Consider the following 19,756-nt stretch of genomic DNA (forward strand, 5'->3'; position numbering starts at 1 on the left):
ACTGGTACATTTGACAGGCCTTAACTAGAAAGAGGTTTCATGAATATTCAGAGAATGTTTCTTTCTTCTTTTAATTTGATTTCTTGCTATTACACTACTTTGCTGAAAATCTCCTAAAATTTTGCTAAAACATATTTAGGAAAGAATGCTACAATATACAGCAGGATAGCTTGAGCTTGAGATATGGTGGAAAGGCTTCTAACCTAGTTTTCTTTTTAGTGTCATGCTGTCTACCATCTTTCAGTTTTCCTAAAGAAAATTATGATATTCTTGACATTGCCACTGCATTAAATGTTTCATTCCAATAATTGTTAGGAAATTAATTTTACTGACTTACCCCATCCAAGGCACAGGAAACGCTTCCTTATGAGCCGTGTCCTAATTTTTCCAGTAACAGCCATATATGACTGCCACGCTTCTGTCAAAACCCAACAGAATGAAGCTAAGAAGAAGAAGTGTAAAAATGCGGTGGTTGTGGTGCAGATGCCCTGCAGGGAGCAAAGAGAAGCTCATGCTGAATACTTAGGGACACTCATTTCTGTTTTCAATTCAAAGAGTTGTCATATTCTATCATCTTGACCTTTATCCTTAGCATCAACTCTTCCTTTTTCCCTTTATGATGTGGTGGTCACAAAGAGCAAGAGAAAGGGAAATGTTTATGGGGATTAGGCAGGAGAGGTTTTGACTTGTTTTCCCAAACACTGAGTGTTCTGAGCAGGGACAAAGACACAAAATAAACCATGCCAGCAGATTTTTCTCTCCACATTTACTTTGACCAGGGACCATCATAAAGCCACTCTAGTAAGCCAGTTACAAAATTACTGATTATAAAATCACAACTGAGCTGAACAGAAAAAATGTGGGGATATAAATGCTCCTAATTGCCAATTATATTTTATTTCCCTCCATGAAGAAAGACCCTGATTATAAAATTAAATTTGATTTTTTGATTTTTTATTTAAATTTTATAGAACATTAACCTCTTGGAATATACTGTCTTTGATATTTTTAGGCAGGTTTAAGTATCATAACTTTAACAATTGCCCTGGATATTGTTTTTATGGGTATCAGTAATTTGTCATCTGAAAAGTATTTTGAGCACATGCAATTGGCTTTCTTTTGTCACTGTAGTCCTTAATTAAACTTGACATTGTAGCTTACATAAATGAGCTTCTTGGCATAAATTATGAACTGTGCTCCACTGTGTTGCTTAAAATGCCAGTAGCAGGCTACAAAATGCAGTCTGCATTGTACTCCGGAACGAAGACCACACTAGTAATGCTGAGAATACCATTAGCATAATTTATCCTTAGCACAATTTATAGTGTAGAAATTATGTTAAGATAAAAAGAACAAACAGTTCACACCCCCAGCATCAACGAGGTAAATTAATGAAAAAATGAAAGACATAGATATTACTTTATGATTATTTTTTATGCATCATACACATCTAATAGCTACCCTACACTTAGCCTTGTATTAAGGATAGTCAAGAGATTTTACTAAAATCCCAGTTGAGCAAATTATTTAGGGAAAGAATATACACATTCCTACTTATATATAGGTGCTTGCATATATTGCTGATTCAAGGCTGATAGGAAGGATATGATATATATAACACCCATATTTTTAGTTAATTTTACATTCTGAATGCAATGTTTTGGGTTGAATTTTCCACAGTGTTAATTTTTCCAGATTCTTATCTGAAATCAGTTTTTCTGGCTATCTCCAATCTTAAATAAATAGTTGATGGCAGATACCAGCTGGCATTAGCATTAGCGGGCATCAACCTCTGAACTTTCAAAAATTTATCCACTTGAAGAGTAGAAATTTAATGCTTTCCTGCTTCGAATTTACAGATGTGACAAACACCTTGTCTTCAAACCCTGAGTCAAATTTTCTATTTAAATCTAGAGGAAAGATGTTCTGTATAATTATATGCAAGAGAACTGTTGTCAATTAAAAAATGCCCAAAACCAGCAGGTAATAAAAAAACCCAACAAACCTTGAAAAGGGACTAGGTATTCCATCCTAGGCTTTGCCATTAATTCTTATGTTTAGATGTCCCTAAGGTATATGGATTCATAAAATCTATCCAGTTAAAGCCTGACTAAAAACAGTATTTCCTGTACATGAAAAAATCCCCCCAAACTCCACCTATTTAAAATGAAAGTTCTGCAGAGAAACACACAATAAATAAAATAGAAAATTCATAAATGTCCTTTCTTTAACTAGCTCGTTCATATGTTATGAATTCCTACTATGCAATTTTAATTTGCTTTCCTATCAATGTTCATGCAAAAGCTAGAGAGTTCTGTCGGAGCAAGAATTTGACAACAAAATTACTTTTGAGGAACAGTATAGAATCTTTTAAGGAGGAACTGCATAGGTTAAAATAGACCGTGAAAAAAAAAGTGAATATATTATTTCCCTTATAAATAATGCAAATACAAACAAAGCCTGATCTTTTTGATGAAAACACTGCTAACTCTTATGGTGGACTTGAGTGCACACTGTAGGATTTAATTCATAATTTATCCTCTATATTGAAAAAAGAGATGATGATAATCTGAGACAAACGTGGATGTGGCTACTGTGGAAGAAAGAACTGTGATGAAAATGCTAATGATCACGTTGAGCAGAAAATGAGAAGACAGAAGCAAGTTTTATGAGATCTGTGCTCTAGCTGGAATATATGACTGCTGATTATCTCAAACTCTTCTAAGCAGCAGACAGGGGTCTTTAATGAACAACAATGGTAAGCCTGTGCCACTGATACAACAGTGCATTTGCATCACATGCCATCAGAAAGATGCAAATCAGCCTCAAAATATCACCAAACAACCACTGTGGGATTGTAATGACAGGTTCATGTGCAGGCAGTGCTTGCAGTGAACTCAGGCTCCCTCCCTGCAAGAGAAGCAGTCCTGACAAACACAATTGCCCCCTCCCAGGCATGGCCATGAGCTCAGCACAGTTGTCCAATTCCCCACTAGAAATCTGGCTTTTGTGCACTTCCTTATTCTTCCCCTTTGATAAATAAATAAGGAAACAATGCTGTTCTGTCTGGGAAAGCACTGTATCTGGGAAGTCAATTTCCAAATAGTAACAAAAATTCATTTTCACCAAAGGCTGTTATTAAATGAATCATTGGTCTAATTTTAGAAAGTATATATTAGCATTTTTTCTTTCTCACCAGGTTGCGGACTATAGCCAATTGCTCCTTCCTCTCCTCTTCTTCCTTGACCAGGGACCACCACCTCCCCTCACCTTCCTGCACATGCAGCAGCATCACTCAAACTTTGTGGCCCATCTCACAGAAAGCTGCAGTGTGTCAGCCTGCCTGCACCAAGAGATAGTGGTACACATCTTCCCCATTGCTTTAGGAGGAGATGTTTTTCATTCACTTCTAATTCTAGTTTATTAAAACTCACTGAATTAATTACCTGTGCTGACCTGTCAATCTGCAACAAAATTAATTTTAACAGCCTAATTTATTCACTATTTCTTCATGCTTCTGGAATTTGGTAAACTTTTACTCCAACCTCCTCTTCCTCCTATTGTTTTTGTTCTTGGCTCCCTGTATTTACTTGTAAGTGAGGGGAAGGAGTTTTTATGTCCGCATGTTAGAATTGAAACACAAAATCACAGAATGATTATATGCAGGTGCTTTTACTGAAGAGCTCTGGGAATCAGGGATGCAGGATACCGACCCAAATCTGACTCCAACATGGATTTCAAATGGGCATGTTTTTATACTCTTTCATTATATAATTACATATTAATTATTAAACCCATATTGTTCTATTGTATGAATTCTTGTAGTTTCCATCACCCCCCCCCAAACATCGTTTCTCATGATTCTTAAATAATAACCATATTCAAGTACCAAACAATCATTACATTTAACAATCATATCATATGACTATTATGCAGGTGCAGTTTCTTCTGTACATGATCTAGTAAAGACAAAACCTAACCTTTTTTTCTAGGGCCTACATAGTTTTGGTTCCCTTCCCAGGCCTATCCAGGCCCAGCCTTTTTTCTACCTCCCCTGAATCTATTGTTTACAGTTCCCATGGTTTTAGAAACATTTTAACCCAATGCTAACACTCAGAATGCATAGTTTCATGGACTTTAATTGAGTCACAGGTGTTAAGCTACCTGGAATATCTAATTAAGACCATTCATCCCTTTTTAATAAACAATGTACTATTGAAAGCAGGAACACCCATAAGGCATCAAATTATTTCCTTCTCTCATACTTGTAAGACACCTACTTCAAATGAGTGTACTGGAGCACAGCTGAGAAATCTAAAAAACAATGGAAATTCAAATCCACATGTTCTAGTGATTAGTATTTTTTATATAATAATGACCAGTGAAGTAGAGAAAACATCAATTGTTATGACCTGCAAAAGTAGGTCATAAATGTAACCTCAAAATAAGAAATTATCAACATTTTTTGAGAATCTGACTGTTGTGTTTGGGGCTTTTTAAAAGAACAATGGTATTTTTTTAAACAGAAAAATATTTGTTTGTTCATTTTTTTAATAGCAGTGTCCTCAGTCATAGATCTTCCACACAAAGTCAAAGAGGGTTAAGTAAGAACACCTGATTTGTGTTCTTCCCCTGAAATTGGTTCTTTTTCCTTCAACAAATTTGTTGACTGTCTCTGGATTCTGATAAACAGTATAAAAATCAAAGCTATTCAAAGATGAACATGAAAAATGAAATCTGTATTGGTGGTAGCAAAATGAACAGGCCTAAAACCCACTCAGAATATTTAATGAAGCAGAAATGAGATGTAGTAGAAAATCATTTAAATATTAAAATTTCTTAGAGATTGGAATCTTGCCTTTGACTTATCTGTGCAGAGATAACCCTAAGGAGATAAATTAAATGGGTGCTATTCTTATGATGTCCTCATCATGCACTGAGTTCACAAAGAGCACCTAAAGACCAGAATAATGAATAAATGAAAGAACAAACAAATCAAAGATAATACAAAGGACGCAGCAAAAAGCAGAAAACGTATTCTATGACAGAATTTGTATATTTTATTTTATTTTATTTTTATTTGTATATTATATTTTATTTTCTTTTAGTGACTCTTAAGCCATCAGCTCTCAGTGTATCTTTATCTTTTTTAAATCAAAAATGTAAATTTATAAAAGAAGATACTGCTTATAGTTCTGAATTTAATTTTTTTATTATCACCTATTTTTAAACTCATTTGGGCAATATAGTATCTTTGCCTCAGCAGCAGCAGACTGTCAGAATACAGGGATACAGTGTATTGGTCAGACAATTATGAATGCTAGGTTAAATGCTGATTTATAGAGTAAAGTGACATGTTAAAGTGTCACTTTACTCTATAAATGACTTTCAGAGACTGTGAGACAAAGAAGAACTTCCTTTTCAGGAGTGGTTTTCTGGAAGGGAGACATATTTTCAATGAGAAGAAATATGGCAAGGGAGGCTGTCTCCTCAGTTGCAAACAGACTTGAAATTCTTAGGATCTTAAATGTCTGAGAAATAGCTGAAGTCTTTCAGGTTTCTCTTCCATGATCATTAATGTTGCTGACACCATAAAGCCTTGAAGACATATTAAAAAATCCCATGTTCCTTTCTTTTGACAGACTCCAGTGCTGCTAACACCGCTTCTTCAAGCAAAGAACTCAGGAAATCAGATACTTACATTGAAAATAGCAACATAGTAGAAATAATTATTCTAAATTAATATAAATTGTGTCTTCAACCAAGAGCTATGAAACTATTTATTTTATTTAGCACAAATAAAAATTTAGGAATCATCTACAAGTTTTTTCTGGTGTCCTTAGCAGTTGAAGACTCAAGTGATTGAACTTCACCATGTTTTTTTCTGATATCTGACATGATAGCCCAGAATAATTATCACTTGAGTTGCATTTGTGTGATGAGATATGCACAGTTAATTATTATACTGAAGGATTCTATATACAGTACAAGACAATATGAATAGGAGCCTTTACTTGGATTTTTAAGGCAAGCTGTTTTTGCAGTGCAACAGCTGTAATCTTTGAGGTGATCTGCCTTACATAGATAATGAGTGATAACTAAGGACACTCAACTTTTTGTCCTTCTACCCAAGCGTTTTGTTTACCCACAACAAGCAAGATGCCTTTCCAGGTTCTGATAAATAGCATATAAGCTGGCTGTAAATGACCCAGCTCTTCCTGCAGTTCCTTTGATTTAGTTTACAATTACACTCTCATCTTTATCAACAGCATGGCAGTCTCACAGCAAATGTTTTCCAGCATCAAATTTTATTTTTCTTCGGTATCATACACAAATTATTACAATAGTTGCTAAACTGTGGGACCATTTCTTGTGCCCAGTCTCAGAGTGCAATATAATTTGTTCAGCTACTTTGATTTATAGTTTTTCTTCTCTTCTGGAATCTGTCCTTTTATCTGACAGTATAACCACAGCAATCCTACTGCAACAGTATAAATGTATCTGGAAGTTAACTTACACTTTAAATTGTAAATTTTTGTGCACTTGTGCTTTCCACACGCACTTTAAATATCCTTCTTACTATTTTCTCCTAAAATGTCTTCGGATTTTGCCAATAAATCCAGCTCCTGCTCCTCTTTTACCAAGATTTACCTTGAAGCTATTTCTAAAAACCGCCCCTCTGTGAGTAAAGCATTTACAATCTCTTTTCACACTTACGAAGACAAGTCAGAATGTCTCCCATCTTTCCCAGGTGCAGAGTTCAGCAATAGAAGTGCTGTTTATATGTGATCCACTAGAAGTATATGGAGCCTTCTTTTTAACTTCTGCCCTTTGCAGTTACTTTTCTTCAAAGTTCTCCCTCGATATATGTCACCTCCATCAACATACCAACAACCTCTGCATTTAAATCTTGTACAATGTAGTTGTACTGCAACATCAGTTACGTCTGTGGAGAACTTCTGGGTTTTATTCAAAATAATTCCTCTGCTAGCCACTATTCTTCTCTAGATGTTATAATATACATAGTACAAAAGAATTCTATCAGCTAGATGTGAAGGGATAGTTTTCTGGTTTTTGGGGTGGAAAAGAATTCATTAAAGTTTCTAGCTGCATGTGCAAACCTTTTGCACTCTATCATGTGGCAGAATGTCTACACTAGTATCAGCAAAGATATCCTTTATCACTGGCATGTGCATAAATAGTTAATTTTGACCTGGGCCAAAAATTGTACTCTTAGCCCAGGCCCACACAGAGACTGAAGGAGGGCCTGGGACAGGAACCCTTCCTGATGGTTGTCTTGCACTCACTGTCCTTCTGCCCTGGAGGGCTCGAGTGTAAGAGATGGAATCTGTGTTGAGGTAATCTGCCTTGGGGCTATAGAAATATTTGTGGCTTATTTTGGTGACTAGGCAGGATAGAGACAAGAAGTGCAGCTGGAAAATTCATATTATGCTGAGCTATGACTAATACATGAGACAGTAAAATTCATTCCATGTTTGCAGCATTCTCTGGAGATTGTCAGTACAAAGCTCAGGTTTGTATTGTTTAACTCAGAATTGCTTTCTTGGTGACATGCCCATGGTAAATTGAAAGCCAGGTGGAAGACAATTCTCATACAATTTCCTTACACTCGTACTCATTTTAGTCCTCGCCTGGTTTAGATTGTTATTGCCAGGTTATATTTAAGCAAATGAGTTCTGCACAAGCAGCATCACAGAGCAAGTGCTCAGAGGCAATTTAATTTCTTCGATTACAAAACCTGGCAACACAATTTCTTCCCATTCTGCCTTTGTGATGTGAGGATGTGTATTTTCCTGGGCAGGCAGGAAATGAAGGAATAGGATCCTCTACTTGTTTACAGGGTCAATTCAGAAGTCAATGGAAAGATTCCCATTAATTTAAGTGGGCTTTATATTGGGTGCTACACCTATAGAATAAGGGATGAAATATGCATGAGCAGAGGCTTGTGATCTTGCTTCTTATCTTAAGTGCTTTAAATGTTTACAAAGTATTGGATGAGCATTTTTTCTGCTAAGTGAATATGGCCTACTTCACATAATGAATATATTGTGTTGACTTTGATGTTAAACACTTTAAACAAGTTAAACAACAGCTCTGTCAGGACAAAATAACTTAATATTTTAACTCTGACCTCAAATAAGTGTTCTGAAGTTAGTGAAGTGCAGAACAAGAGGTTTACAGGCAGATATAAAAGAAAATAACAAGCCCTTTAAAACTCTAAAGCATAAAATAAATTTATATGATTTTTTTTCAATTCCTTCCTGACTAGTCTCAAATTGCTGTCACAGTGCTATAACAGTGATGCTTCCCTGTGCCGGAGAAGACCCTTTTCTAATTTTCTTCCTTTTCTTGGTGATTTTTTTTTTTAACAGCTCTTGAACTCAGTTTAGGTAAAAAAGTGGAAATTACTTGCATGCTTTCTTAAAGCAACTTCATTACTGAGCTATTGAGGAATGAGAATTAAAAATTAAATTGAAATTGATGCTGTCTTGAAAAATTGCTGTATAAAAATAGCTCTGTGAGGTTTTGCATCACCAAGTCTGAGAGATTTATTATTTAAAGAAGGATAAAATGTAGATTTGTGGATTAAAGATAGATTTGTTTTTTGAATTGATGGGCAAGAAAAATCAACCTGGTCTCTGAAAACTATTGAAAACCATTGAAAACCATTGAAAAATGAGTTATGTTCTTGTACCTAATTGTGGGTAACAGCAATATTTCTATATTGAAGAACTGAAGGTGCAGTGTGAACAGACGGAACTGGATTCATATTGATGCATGCACAATTTGGCCTGAAAAGTCTCTGCAACTGGATGTGACTCAGAGGAGAAAAGAGAATGTATGCTGGCTGTCAGAGTGCTTCTACTGGGCTGTCAGAAAGATTTCTATTTACTTGGGAACTATGCAAATTAACAGATAGATTATGGATCAGTAATTAAAAAGCTTCACTGATGTTGTTACACTTCGGTTTTCAGGACAGTTGTTTATCAGAAACTGTTTTTTAGGCTCTGAAAATTCCATAGTGTTTTAATTTTAAAATATGGGATGTGTAGTGTGCTCTCTTAAATGTGGACAAATGTTCTTGGCAGATTTGAAGAGATAATAATGAGACAACTACATTAACAGTGAAGAAAAAGCTGTTTGGCTGTAGCATACGATGTACTGTATAATCATTTCAGCTTACTAGATAAACATATTCAGCTTTTTAAATCTCTCTTTGCGTTGTTGCAAGTTAGCTCAATGGCTATACCTGTTTGGAGAAGAATGAAGAACACAAGAGCCAGTAGTCAATTAGTGTGATGAGCAACCCATGTTCCAAAGGTCCTGAGTCTTCCTAACCTTAATTTATTTAAAAGTTCATGATGGGGACTGTGTGAGTAGCTAGGGGCAATGAGCCAGGATTGGTAATGAAGAGGTGGCTGAGCTAAGCACGAGGGTTACACATGAGTCAGCAATGTCAGCAAAGAAAAGATTGGCTCAGAGCACAGTTGAGAGGGTTCTCCCTGCGGAACTCTGAGAAAAAGAGGAGGAGGTGTCCAGGCACAGACGAAGGCAAGGAATTGTAGGAGCTGCCTTGAAAAGATGGCATAATATAAGGGGGTAGTAGAATGGATACATATATGAGACTTCAAATTCCTACATGAGGATCCAAATGCAGCCAGTACAAACTGATGTCCTGGTGAAACAAATTACCAGGAAAAGCCACCATTTGGTAGACAGAAAATATTGCCTTGTGTTGCCCCCGCAGTGCAACAGATTCTTGTTAAAGAATTTTTTCTTCTAAGAAAATGTAGTTATCACGTATCTCTAGTCTTAAATCAGATCACCAGTTTGCTCTGTTATAGATTTAGAGTTTATTTGCTAACAATGAAATTGCTGTAATTTTAGGGAGTTTCCTCAGCAATCAAAAAGATGCTTAGAATGAGAAGTTCAACAACAAAGTCTGCTGTTGTCTTTCAGTTAGTCTGACTCTGATGATTATAATGCTGCCATATGAAAACAGTCCATCTTCTTGTCTGGGATATTGGTGTCAGCAAATATTCCTTCTCTGCATATCTGTAAGAGTTGAATCCCTTTACACGATTGACTGAAACCACTGAAGTGATGGCTTTGCAATGCTATTACAACAGTGCCATAAGTCAACTACCTTCATTCTTTTTCTGTTGCTTTTTTTTTTTTCATTGTGCATATATATGTCTTAAAACTCTTTGTGTAAGATTAGTAACATTAAAAGGTTGATTTCTCCCCTAAAAGCATCCTCAATTTCAAGCACGCTCGGTTTTCCTCCAAGGAAAATGTCTTTTAGGATTAGTAGTATGGAGACAGTAAGAAATTGTCTTTGTGAAGGACGAAGTTTAAAGATAGAAAAATAGAAAGAGTATAATTTCAAAATTACATTTTGAGTATTATAAGGAGTATTCTTTTAAAATAGAAAGAATCCAGGAAAGGGAAATAGTATCTACATTATTGTGGCAATCCAAAGCCTCCTCATACCATATAACTGCTGTTCATTAAAAAAAAAAAAATAGACAAAGCAATTTTTTTTTTAAAGATATGCTATGGTTACATCCATTTATACTAGCTAACAAAATGGGTAAGATAGCATTCACTCATCCTGCAGCCAGCTGGAATGGTACAGAAAATGTCTACGTTAGTAAATTTCTTTCTACACCAAATTAAGGCGGCCACATCCAAGCTGGTCCCTTGCCAATTCCAACTATCCCAAGCTTGGGGAATTGACTGGGATTATGCTAGCTAGTGTGGGACAAAATAATGCCAGGAGCATGCTGATTATTCTAGAGTACTTTATGCCAGTGCTTGGGCTCATGCTCACCTACAGAGGCATGTAGAACACTTTGATTTTGTTCTCTTACCCAGCAAAACATGAAGTGGGCTTGAGCAAATGCGGTGGGTTGACCTGGGCCAGCAGCTAAGCACCCACCCAGACACTTGATCATTCCCCCAGCAACATGGGGAAGAGAATCAGAACTGCAAAAGTGAGAAAAACCTGTGGGTCGAGATAAAGATGGCTTAATGAGTGAAGGGGAAAAAAGCCTGCACCAAGTGATGCAAAAGCAGTCACTCACCACCTCCCACTAGCAGACTGTTGCCCAGCCAGTCTCCAAGCAACAGCCACCTTTAAAAGACCAATGCTGGTTGTATTGCTGAGCATGTTGTCATACTGTATGGGATAACTCTTGGTCATTTGGGGTCAGCTGTCTATTCTCTTCCAAGTTCTTGTCCACCTCAGCCAACGCACCCCCAGGGCAGCTAAGAAACAGTGAAGGTCTTGATGCTGTGTAATCACTGCTCAGCAATAGCTAAAACATCAGTGTGCTAGCAACACTCCTTTTATTCAGAAATCCAAACCACAATACCATGCAGGATTCTGCGAGGAAAATTATCTCTATTTCAGCCAAACCCAGTAGAGAAAACTAAAAATTAACCCAAATGCACAGTGTGTGCATGTGTCCCCACACATGCTTATAAACAAAGGGGAACAGATGCTTTTGAACACGTTCATAGAATGTGTAGACAAACACACACAAACAGGCACTTTTAAAAAAATAAATGCAAATGCTTCTGAAAGGTTTTTATGGGATACATATATGTATATATATAGTTCAACAATTTTTACGGTTACTTTTAGTTCAAAATCCGATTTTAATTTTTTTTCAGAAATGCATATTCTTTCACTGTAGCCTTAAAATCAGAGCACATTATCACACTAGAAAAGCAAGTGGAGGTAGAGTGACCTTTGGATAGATAATGCATGGCAAAACAATATTTTTAGCAGACAGGAGACTGCTTTACAGCTCTGTATCAGATCTTGTTAGCCTGTGCATGTGAGAGTGAATGCAGAGTGAGGGGAAAGAACAGAATCTCCACTTTGGGCAACTCCAGTGTCTATGCAAACTTATTATACAATAGCATCATGAATCACATTAATTCCTCTATGGTAATGATATTAATTTCTAATGCCTTTAATGCATTAGCCATGGGTTGTTCCAGAGGCCATCCATTTCTTTTTGTTCATGCGGAGATACACATAATGGCAATGAAGCTGCCTCAGCCTCAGGATTAAATTGCATCTGGAAGAAAGAAATTCCTAACAGAGGGCTTTATTTAATACAAAACATAGCTAAAAATAAATAGGTTATAAATTTAGAGTCCCTCTAAATACAGAAAAGGGAAAATATTGAGTAATTAAGTGTTTCGAATGATATTAATGAAAGTGCACAGATTTTCATATAGATGGAAGATTGTAGACCTATGGATACCTATGTACACTGAGGAAATCAAAGGAGGCAGTTTCTTGTAATTTTATACCATGGCTACTGGGATCACAGAAAATTAGATAATTCATGGAACTTGAACGAGAAAAGCAATAGTATCCACAACCAGAGAGAAGAGACTGTGACCACACGTACATCGAAGTTTGATTGAGTATAGCTTTAAATGTCAACTAATATTTTGACATTGGTTTCTATTCATTGCTTGCACAAGAAAGAAAAATATCAAGAATTTTTTCTTGGAAAGGGTGAAACCATTTATGCTGTTAATACCTTTGCATTGTCTTCCAGAAAGGAGGAAAATCTGCGTGGTATCACATTCATTCAATTATCTTTATCTGCTATGTTAAACCAGTAGGATAAAAGATTCAATATTTTTGACAAAGCAGTGTGGAAACTTTCACAGTGATTCCTTTTGCATGATTTTAAAAGTTTGTAAAGTTGTGATTATTAAAGAAGAACACTATGACAACTTGGTTGTTTTAAAGAAACAAAAAGAATGAAATGATTTTGTAGAACACTTGTATGCAGCAGAAGGAGTTGTAACTAATAAAAGCACCTCTGTCATATTACTTCAAGCCAGGTTTCCTGAACAAGGGAAATAGCAGTCTTTTTACTGGCTCTGGCTTTCATGCCTGTATTCCACTTCCCTCTGCCTCTTCTCAAAAAGCCACAGAAAAGATTTAGCTAAGTTAGTCTGTATTTATGATGTAAGTTAATATGTCAGCACAATCTGGAGGAGGAATCTGGGACATCATTACTTTTAGGATAGCACTGGTTCTTCACAGATACCAGTAGGAAGAAGGTTCTTCCTCCTAAATGTTCTAAATACATTCTCCCCACGGAAGTCACTGCAAGGAGCCTTGTGAGGACCCAAAGCTCTCTGCAAGGCCTCATATCTACTGGTTTCACTTTTGCTTAACTCCCAGGGAGTCTAAGAACATGAGCTTCCTGCTGGGAACAAAAGAGGTTTCCAAATGAGGAGGGAAAATTTTGTGGAGAGAGTGCACAGAGATTTCAGCAAGAGGATCTACAGAGAACTAGTGCCTAGCAACATGATAGCTTTCTTCAGGATGGCATTATATATGCTCTTAGATAATGCTGTCCAAGGAATTTGAAGAGCTTGACATTAAAGATGCCTACCGCAATAAAAGAGTTACAGTGTCTGGATATTTCAGGAAGCAGCAGGAAACCAGAAAGTCTACATGATCAATTTAATATAAATTAAATCCAACATGAATTTCTGAGCAGTGGACATCCAAGCAGTGACAAGAGGAAGCAGGAAGTTTACAAATTCCCCATCATTTTTAAACATTTGTTTAAAAGGTATTTTATTCCTGCAACACATGAAAGAAGATGGCCTGAGATTCCCCCGGTTATTTGGGCTATTGAATCTGCTGCTCCACTTATAGCAGAATAGTGGCCACTTACACACCCAGAGAGAAGATATTACTGTTTTATAAGAAGGTGATTTGCAGTCTCTAATAATGTGTATGAGATCACTGTGTGAATGAACATATATTTTACCAGAGAGGATGGACTTACACAAGCCTACACCTTTACTGGTTTTACGTCAGTGTTGTGAACTATATATGCTCTGTGCCTGAGTCAGACTGCAGTCTCCTTTAGAGGAGGCCCTGGTGCTCTCCCTCTGTGTTGGTGCAAAGCCCAGCACTCCAGGAAGCCTGATAATCATGATTGCTAATAACATAATCACTCAGGGCAATGCCTTGATGGAAGTTTAATTCTAGTAGTGTCTTTATCCCGGGGGATTTAATATAGCTTTTGGCATAAATATATCAGTGAAAGTCAGGTAGGAAAAGAACAAGTGCATTTCTTGAGGTCCTGTTTTACATATTAGTCAAAGGGCAAACAGAATTGCTCAGTTTACAAAACTGCCAATTTATCTTCACCTCACATATCTGAAGAAGGACTGATTTTGCAGTGTTATTTACCCAAACCTATCACTGCTTAATAAATTACTCATGTGTGTCTGGCTGCCTCTTGTCATTGATTTTAGTTCTAGTCAGCTTTAAGTGTTCTGCTATTTCCTCATTCTTTCCTTCATTAATATTATCTTCTCAATCCATGCTAGGAATGTAGTTCCTAAAGATAAATTGTTCTCAGCCCTTGAAGGTTCCAATGCTATGATGGCTTTATGGTAAGTGCTTGCTACTAATTACTTTAGAACTACTGTTGAATAAATTTCATCCAGATGAAGCGGCTATTTAGTGGCTTTCTTTTCCACTCTCCTGTAAATAACTTTGCTAATTTTAGCCATTAATTTTTTAAAAAAACCTATTTTTTTACTATTTTATTCTACATTCAGTTGGCCAGTTGTAAGACAGCTTGCTGTCTATATGTGGTATGAAAGGACTGGTTGATATTGTTGACATTGTTTTTTTAAAAAAAACTTTTCTGGTGAGAACACCCATTTTAATTACTCAATTGATCTCAGTAAACTACCGCCAATACATTTCAAAACTTCCTCTCAGAGTTTCTTATTCTAAATCAAAAACTATCTAATATTAAATTTTCAATTAAATAAATTGCAGAGTTTATAGTATTTGTAAGAAAATTGCTGGTGCTTAAAAATATAAGCACATTCTGATGAAGCTGAAATGATGACACTTTGGCTTGTATCACAGCACTCTGGGTTTTGCATGAAACATAACAGCCAACAGGATGCAGCCGATCATCTGCAATTTTGTCTGAGTGTTGGATACACATGAATCAGTCTCATCTGTGGTGCTTTTTAAATTTTACTTCCAGTTATTGTGAGTGACTGTAAAGACAAACAACTCTGCTCAGGATACAAATAATGTAATTTGCATTCAAATAAAATTTTAAGTGTTAGAACTAGGATGCTCAACCTATTATTTTATTTTTATGTCATTGATACACAACAAAAATTGAAATGCGAAATCGCTGCATTAGGATTTGAAGGTAGCCAAAGCGATAAATGAGTTTAAAGTGGATTAGAGAATAGCCTGACTGATGGATGCTTTGGATGGAGTCCTGGCTCAGAAAATCTTTAAATTGCTGACTGCAAAAAGTCATGAAGTGATATCAGAGACAGGACCATTCATTCCTGTTTCTGTAGTCTTTCCTTTATGTCTGGTTAATGTAGACAGCACACTGAATAAGGCAGATCACTGAGCTAAGCTGATACTGTTCAAGTAGCAAAGCTGGTGGCAAGCAGCAAAATTAGACCAGATAATTTTAAAAATAAGGTCACTTCATGAGGGATAAGAATTCTTCCAGTGTGAAGAAAATCCCATTCATCAATACAGTGAAAACAAGCACAGCTCTGCTGTCTGTTCCACCAAGGTCCAGATCCTCAGTGAAACTCTCCTGCAGGTAGCCCAGGCCAGCACCAGCCGCTTTCACTCCAGTGCTGCATAGGACTGTCGTTCCCACTTCACTACAGCCATCACTCTTCAGTTTTAGCTTTTTTTCCTCCAATAAAGAACATACATTTAAGACCTACTATTCTTATATGGAACTTTGATTTGTAATAGCTAAATAGGATTTTCAAAAAAAATTTCCACCACTTTCATAAAGATTTCTTTTTCACTGTGAATTTACTGGCCTTTTGAGGCAGTCATTTTGGCAGTTCTCCAGATACAGTCCTATTTCCTGCTTGTTTGTGGGCATTTTTCATACAACAGCAGAAGGGAGAGACAAGAATATAGTGAGCCAGATATGTAAAACCTGCCAAATAAGGAGACCTGAGGTATAAAGTGTAATATCAGAAACCACTTGTTAATGTACTGAAAATGTGTAAATCTGCTACTACAGTAAGTGAAGCTGTTAGCTGGCTAGATGACCTTGGAAAACTATTTTATTTTCCTGCTTGTATTTGTCTCCCTCAACTGAAAAACAGTGATGAAGACACACACACCACCCTCTTCAAACAGAAACTCAAAAAAATTTGCATCTATGCATGTCTGGAGTAATTGGATTGCAAGTTGAATGTATCTTTCTTTTTTCCTATTATTTTTTTCTCAAAGAACAGGAAAAAAGTTTAGTGGGATGTCTTTGAAATATCTGTTTATGCAAAAGGTCAAATATAAAGCAAACAAGCACCTATTCTTCCAAATTCAACAGGCGTTTGTATGTGGACATTGTGTTCATCTTTCTATCAATATTTATCACTCAACAAAATAATGCAAGAAGGGGAAGAGAGAGACAGATTTTTTAAAAAAATCTAAATAGGTTAAAAAATGTTGCCATAGAGACCGATTCAGACACTATGAAAATAGCTTCCCGTATTGTTGATATTGTCCTTTTGCCTTCTGCTATTCTATCTGACTGAAGTAGACAGCCTCAGAAAGATGCCTGGAGTCATCAAAGGCAAAGTAAGAAGTCCATGAAGGATGTTCCAGGTTATTTGGAATCTGCATGGCAATCTGAAAATTTTGGTTTAATTACTTGATTCAAAGCCTAGTAACAAGCCTTCCAGAAGATAGGCCAAGAAATTGGGCTTTTTATAGCTGTTTTGTTTTATAGGAGCTTCCTGAAATATCTATAAATTCTCTTATTTTAGAATGAAAAACTGTATGTGATTATATTTTGGGGTTTGGTTTACTTTTGTGAGTTGAAAATAGAAGTAACATTCTTGAAATTGAGGGCTGGTGATATTTATCTCTCAGGTCTTATTGCATATTTGTAGCCAGTCAAAGTTGGAGGTTTGAGTTTGTTTAGGTGGTTTTTTGTGAGTGGGTTTTTCTGTTGTTTTTATTTTGTTGTTGTTGATTTTGTTGTTGTTGTTGTTATTTCTAAAATTTTTTAGTTTTAGGAAAAGAACAAACTGATGATAAGAACATTAATTTAGGATAAATTTTCTGTTAACAGAAATACTGGGTTTCACACTCAGTTTTGATACAAGAATCATTTCTTGATCTTTCTTCTATGTGGTAGTCACACTTCTTGACACCTTTTTCTACTTTAAAAAGATATATTTCTTTTTATTTAATTTGTAAAGTAAGTTTTAAGGAAAGGAATGCTTTGGGCACTGAAACAGACGTCTCAGAAAGAAATTCTTACGCAAATAAAAAAAGGATTGTATATGTTTCTAATAAAAATGCACAACTGAGAAAAGTAGCTGCACTTCTTCCCACTCCTCTTGTGGCTTTAGCCCATTAAACAGGACCAAGGGAGTCTTGTACTTCTTTGGTTTATCCCAGCCATTGGACTGCTTCACCTTGTTGTAACCCTATTTATTAATCCCTGTTTTGAAACTGATATGACAGGCATACTTATACATCACTTCTTCCAGAGGTGAGGGATATGAGAAATGTGTTATGATGCGTTAACAAAGCCACTAGAATTAATGGAATTATTTCTGCCAAAACATAGTGATAAATTTCAAAGAAGTAATCTTCCTAGGGCAACTGAAATTGAGGGGGCCAGATCTTTGCTCTCTGTGTGCCTTTTTGTACTGGCAAGGGGATTTTCTGCCATAGGAAATCCCAAAGCCATAATATTGACAGATATTTCAACCCCTTTGCCTGTGGGGTTGAAGGGAGGTTTGCAAGGTTCATCTGGCCTACACAGCTGGGTCTGGGCTAGAACTCCTGACAGGTACAGATGGGTTTGAGTGCAAATCCACAGCTGTTGCCCATACTGTCTGCTCAAGAGATTTATTTTGACTGTTATTTCTGGTGTTGGAAAATTTCAGTTTGACCACTGGAAAGGAGTTGCATCTTTATATCAGCAGATGAAACAATGGGCTGGGCAGTGGTCTGCGAAATTTTTTAGAGAAGAATCCAACCTGCAGAAGGATGAAGACAGTAAGCAGAAAGAATGTCCACATTGAGAATTTTTTCATCTGAAGCTCAAATATTAGTAATGTTTGTCATACGTGGCCACGCACAGTGACACAAGCAGTGGAAAGAAGCATGCTGTCCACAGGAGGAATAAAGAAAAAGAAACCCTGCGACACTGGTGCAAGGGTGAATTAACAGGAAAAGAGGAAACTTCTGAAAGAAACCCAACTCCATCTCCCTGCAGTAATGAAGCCAGGATTACAAATGTCTGTCTGATAAAGGCTACTGTGAGGGCCTTGCTCTGTCTAGAGACTTCAGCAGCATCAGGGGCTTGTAACATAATTGGCAATATCAGGCAAACATTCTGATCCACGACACAGGTGACATTGCTGATGACCCTATATGCCCCTTCTCAGAGAGTCAATGGAAGAAAAAGATACAACAAAATACAAGGGACTTTTCATATTAATAGGCTAAGAAAAAAAAAAAAAAAGCCAAATCTATTGGAGGGTTCCAGGAGTAAGAGAGGGGAAAAAAAGAAACAGCTTTAGCTACTGCAGTTCAGTCTTGCTGAACCCTGCAAAACATAATGTTAAAAGCAGACACTAATAAAAGACAAGATAGCATCAGAGATGCTAGTTTGCCAGCACAGCTTTATTTAGACCCAGATCTCACACCAGGAAAAAGTGAGGTCTCACAAAGCCTTAAAAAATAGCAACACAGTTAACATGTTAGGAGCAAAAGAGGGATTTTTTCAGGCAATATTGAGGAAAAGAGAAAGTCACAACAGTGAAGAATTAACTGAAGCCCGTCAGGGAAGTTGTGCATTTATAAGGACATGCAGACAAAACCATTTGCTGTCTGTAGCTCACTGGGCACTAAATTGAATGTCCATGACCAAAGTGTTCCTACAGTCAGATGTTAGAGTAGGTTCCTGGCAAATTCACCCAGCCAAAGAATTGCTGTACACCTGCAGCAAAGCCCCTATCAGGGAGCTGTGTATCTAATGGGTGTTGATCACAGACCTTCACCACCTGAGCACCTCTAGAACAGTAATTCAGACTAATTGCTAGTGCTTGTCCACTCTCTGGAAGCAGAACCAGTTGTGGCTAAATTTACAAATACATAACCATAATATGTGCATTTACAACATGATGTAAAAATGTTAAAATGAGATGTTAAAAAAATATGGTACATTAGTAAATACAGATTTGAGGTCCAAAAAATGGGTACCTCCCTGACTGGAAATATGAATCGGGAAACTCCTAAGTGTGACATAAATAAACACGAAATTCAGACCATTTTAGAAAAACTTTTACTATCAAGGGCATTTCTAATGTAAGATGATACCAGGCTGTGTTGAATAAAGGGAGAAACTTTTAAAAACTATTTTTAATTCTTACATTTATAGAGTCACACACATGACTTAAAAAAGTTACAGAAAAATATAAAATAAAAGAAGCATTCTAAGACTACATTTTTTAACAGTTTTTCTATAATAACGGCAATGTTGGGTATAGCATCTTGTAATCAGCATGCCATAGACAAACACATAGACAAAGTAGTTGGAAGAAGACCAGTCAAGAGTTATGGCTGTGTGAAAAGTCTTTACAGAAAATGATTGATAATTAGAAGTGGAAAAGGAGACACTAGCAGTCTTTTTTTTTTTTT

At 36.5% G+C, this 19,756-nt stretch overlaps 1 protein-coding gene across 6 annotated transcripts in view; it reads right to left on the minus strand.

Annotated features, from left to right (window-relative positions):
• Positions 1–19,756, minus strand: part of ADGRB3 (adhesion G protein-coupled receptor B3) — a 448,258-nt gene that overhangs the window by 43,802 nt on the left and 384,700 nt on the right. For all 6 annotated transcript variants that reach the window (XM_066179725.1, XM_066179722.1, XM_066179723.1 and 3 more), the window contains one exon: positions 338–488. In XM_066179725.1, the coding sequence (XP_066035822.1) occupies positions 338–488 (151 nt within the window). The remainder of the gene's footprint in view (positions 1–337; positions 489–19,756) is intronic.

This window comes from Chamaea fasciata, unplaced genomic scaffold (assembly GCF_029207755.1).
Source record: "Chamaea fasciata isolate MVZ Bird 193981 ecotype frontalis unplaced genomic scaffold, bChaFas1.0.hap1 SCAF_3, whole genome shotgun sequence".
Lineage (NCBI taxonomy): Eukaryota > Metazoa > Chordata > Aves > Passeriformes > Sylviidae > Chamaea > Chamaea fasciata.